Source organism: Hesperophylax consimilis, chromosome 8, assembly GCF_061612785.1.
Source record: "Hesperophylax consimilis isolate HC1 chromosome 8, BYU_Hcon_1.0, whole genome shotgun sequence".
Taxonomy (NCBI): Eukaryota; Metazoa; Arthropoda; class Insecta; order Trichoptera; family Limnephilidae; genus Hesperophylax; species Hesperophylax consimilis.
Window position 1 is genome coordinate 2245423 of NC_142843.1, and position 4604 is coordinate 2250026.

Genomic DNA, 4604 nt, shown 5'->3' on the forward strand with positions numbered 1-4604 from the left:
TTTTAGAGAACATTTATAATTGTATAATTAGAATGTACACATTTATAAACCAATATATTTATGACATATGAGTTCCCAATGTTTATATGACTAGATATTTAATTTTAAATAAAGTACTATAATTTTTAAAATTTCTTAAGTAGTAGATTTTACACATTTATAAACCAAGTATATGACAAATGATTTTTTCAAGCTCGTTTTGGAGAACATTAATTTGTTAGTTGTTTCTTTATTTATTTTGTTTTGGGCCCAGAGGGCTTTTACATAAATAATAAAGGCAGTACATATTAACATGATAAAATACTTTAACATGAGAAAAAAATAGTATAAATAAAGTTATGATGGAGATAAAAAGTATATAAATGAAATGAAAATATAAGCAACAAAATTTTTAAGAACAGTGAGATAATATCAATAATTTACGATAAAAACTATCCCACTGGACCTTTAGCACATTAGTCAGAATCATCTAAAAGTTCACCTATACCACTTATTTCCCCACTGATTGAAGATCCCAAAGATGATCCAACGGAGGTATCTTCATCTGATTCCCCAAGATGTATTGTGAATTCATCAGTGTAAGTATCGATCTTGGGTTCTAATTTTTCGTATTTATCCTCTTGTTCCTTGACCTTTCTAAAAATGTCTTTGAATGTCTGGGCATTAATTGCGACAACTTCTTCTCCAAGTAAAGTCTGGACGGAATCCATCGTAAAAGTAACATTCCTGACAGCTACGCGTCCTTTTATTATTCCCCAACAGAGTTCGATTGGGTTCAGCTCCAGGTGGTATGGTGGCAGACGCAATACTGAGTGACCATGCTTTTCCAGCAATTGGTCCAGAATGTATTTCTTGACTCGTATCTTGTGGAGCTTAATAATATCATACAATATTGGTATTGTGTTTTTAATCGGATACGGTATTCCATGCTTTTCCAACCAGGTCAGCATAACTCCTTTTCTTGAACTTGATGTCGGGATCCTTTCGCATTCTTCATTGTGGTATGACGCATTGTCTATAACAAGCACAGATTTTGGTTCCAGATTTGGCAAAACCTTTTCCGTGATCCATTTTCTGTAATTGGCAGAATTCATAGCACCATGGTAGTCGCCAGTCCTCTGATCAGATTTAAATGTTAACAGTGCGTTGGGTACAAAACCATTTTCACTGCATGCATGAAGTATTATTAGACGTTTGCCTTTAGACACAGGAACTTTAGCTCCTTTATTGGAGTTGTCAGTCCACGCACGCGGTGTTGTATGTGTACTATGAATGTATGTTTCATCAGAATACACAATTGGACGTTGAATCATTCCTATATTCTTCTAATTTAGTGAGATATGTGGTACGTTTAAGTCGGATATCATTTTTTTCAATAAGCAACTTTCGGTTTGTTTCTGTTTTTCTCCATCGAAAACCCAAATTGTGAACAACTTTCCTTAACGTAGTTATACACCCTGCGTAGTCGATGTCCCCTTTCAGAACTCTATGAATCTTTGTCATCGTTGGCAAAGACTTATGAACTAAATGAAAATCATACACACATCTTCTAATAACTTCCTTATCGAAATCATCTACATCTGATTTGGTTGATAGTCTGCGTCGTTTCTTCCCTGGTGTGCTGAAGGTTGGTCGTTGAGTTGACGATGATGACGGTTGTGTTTCTGCTTCCTTTGCCACTCCAGTTACGATACGTCGAATACTAGTCTGCGATACTCCAGTTGCCTTAGACGTCAAATCATATAAGTCAGTCATGCTTAAAAATTGACCACCGTTTTTTATATTATGCATAAAATAATTAAACACGCGGAATAAAATTTCACGACTTTGTCCATTCAGTGATTTGCCACGTCCCGTTTTGTAACAGGACTCCATGATGTCGTAATAAATATTCACTTGCACAATATAAAAAACACTCTGTAAATCTACTAATTCGAATTAAAAATGATGAAAACTATTTATTATTTCAAATTCAAAAATTGGTAATTATTTCACTTGCGATATGTAGGCGCACGTATGTTTAAATCAAATTACGAACTGAATGAATAGGACACCCCGTAAGTATACCCCGTAACGGTATTGTTAAAACTTGCCTCTCTTCTAACTAGTTACAATAAGTGAGCGTAAGCAAGACAGAGAGCCTTATCGCGTTAGTGGGCGGCGCTTGACGTTCACACAGATAGACCAATACATCAATTCTAAGCATTTTTATTGCTTCCTTCTTTCGTTGCGTTACCTATACCTATTACTATTTTTTTAAATATAAAAAAACGTGCCGGTGTGTGGATAACTTAGATATTATAAAATGTTAACATGTAGCAAACACTGATTGTGATATACATAATTATAATTATTAGAATAAAATAACTTTTTTGTCTATATTTAACAACATTATTATACATATTTTTAATGTTACCTTCATCAGGGTTATATAAAAACCCTCGCCCCCCACCAAATTTCTCTTTCCCTCTTCTGCATGTATTACCTATAAATACACTATAAATATGTTATTGATTTAATATGTTTTTTATATAACCCTGATGATGGTTCAGAGTGAACCGAAACTGGTTGGTTTTACATATTAAAACTATATACAATAAAGTGGTATTAAAAAAGTTATTTTTTATATTTGTAGATATTAATATTATTTTTTAATTTATTAATTTTATTTTAGTAATTTGTACATTTAAGTTTAGAAATTACCAATTAATTGTTTACATATAAATACACTATATTTTTTCTTGCTTGATGTGGCTCCTACACAACATCTTGAACATTCCAATTGGGACAGACTTTAGGTTTTCCGGAAGCGCATTATAGTATTTAACCCCTTTATATAGCATAATATTCTGAGTATTTGCCTTGTCCTTTTTTGGTAGCCTGATTTCATTGCACGTCCTTGTTTTATGTTTTTGCATGTCCTTGTTGTATACAATTGTATTTAAAAGATATTTGGGTAGCAGGTTGTTTACTATTTTGTGTACAAATATCAACATGTTCAAGATCAACCTCTGTTTCACCGTTAGCCAATTTAGTTCCGTTAACATTTTATTTACTTTTGAATATCGATTTCGTCTGATTATTGTTCTCATTGCCCTATTTTGGAGAATTTGAAATTTATTTTGTTCTCGGTCGTTACACAGGAAAAAGGATGGTTGAGCAGTAGTTAAAATGTGGAGCAATTCAAAAATTGTAAGAAAATGTAGCGATTTAATTTAATTTTTATCTTGTAGAATAAATTTTCTATGGCAATTTAAAATGTGTCATTTTTGATCTGCCGCCAAAAGACATATTCGTGAATATGACGTTGCTGACGTCACACCGACCAACGATTGGGCCGTGAGCCGAAATCGGTGACAGCCCTCTTTACCAGCCAGTAGCGTTTTCAACGCCCCAATGACGCTGTAACTAGTTGGAACTTGGAACCTTTTCGGAATATGCACTTTTAATCGTTTTTAAAATCAATAATTATTGGTGATAGAATCATAAAAACAAATTTAAATCTTCATACATGCAGAAAAATGATCCTGTTAAAAAAATTGTAGCATGCCAATTTCCTGATAAAATATTAGTCATTCTGAATAAAAATCAGTATGTCGTTTTCAATATCAATATTTGTATCAACACCTGTTCTGCCGACCTCATAAAACATTTTTACTCATACTTTGTTAGGAACTCTGTCAACTCATTCGTTAAAGGCACGCAGTCCCGTTTTTAAAAGTAAAACGAATAATTTTACCAGATTTTTAACAATTTACCACTATTTTAATATCAGTAAGTTTTCTCCATGTTGTTTGTAAAAATACCTCATTACAAGAAAAACTACTATGAATTTGAATGAAACTATGAACAAGAACTGGGTAGGTACTGTTAGAAGCAACTACTAGTTAGCGATCGTTCGGCAGTCAATTTCCCTGAAGTAGGTAGTGCAGTCGGTGGCCATTGCATTTCTAGCATGAGGTTTCTTTCTAATGATCTGCAATTAAATATCTACGGTAAGTTAAATGCACGTAATTCAAGAAAACATGGCAGCTGTTGAAATGAATGACGGTTACATGGGTTCACTGTACTGCTATCATTGTACAATGGGTGCAGAAAGCCTCGCAAATCATTCCGGGAAACTTGTAAATGTTACAACAACTTTAGAACAAGAACTCGATACTAAGAATCGTGATGCTACTAGTATACTGGAAATAGTTATGACTGCTTTACACCGATCCTTTTTTTAAATCAAGTTTGTCTATTCCTAGCGATTTGGGATTAACAAAATGGACATGTTTTTTTTTGGTAGTTGGTAATTTTTATTAAAAACGGGAGTTAAATAGGATTACGTTAACGAATGTTTTGACAGATTTCCTTACAAACTATCAGTAAAACACTAATGTTTTATGAGGATGTCGAAACACGTGTTTCTAATATTGACGCATTTTGTCATTATATTCATTATAAACGGCGCAGCTGCATGAATACGTGTTATATATTTTCATAATGGACTAATATTTTACTAGGAAATGGCTCACCATCACGTTTTTAAAAGAATTTTAATAAATCAGCCATACTCATTTTTCTCCGTGGGAGAGGTATATCTATATTGGTACTGAATT

General features: G+C 33.2%; 1 protein-coding gene across 1 annotated transcript; it reads right to left on the reverse strand.

Annotated features, from left to right (window-relative positions):
- Window positions 1-282: 282 nt before the first annotated feature.
- LOC149421399 (uncharacterized) lies at window positions 283-1185 on the reverse strand. The gene has a single exon (XM_089634373.1). The coding sequence runs from the start codon at window positions 1092-1094 to the stop codon at window positions 456-458; it is 639 nt and encodes a 212-aa protein (XP_089490499.1). The 5' UTR covers window positions 1095-1185; the 3' UTR covers window positions 283-455.
- Between the last annotated feature and the right edge of the window lie 3419 nt (window positions 1186-4604).

Bases quoted from the DNA above. Each gene is read 5' to 3' on its own strand.
- LOC149421399 (XM_089634373.1), bottom strand. From the start codon at position 1,094: ATGAATTCTGCCAATTACAGAAAATGGATCACGGAAAAGGTTTTGCCA.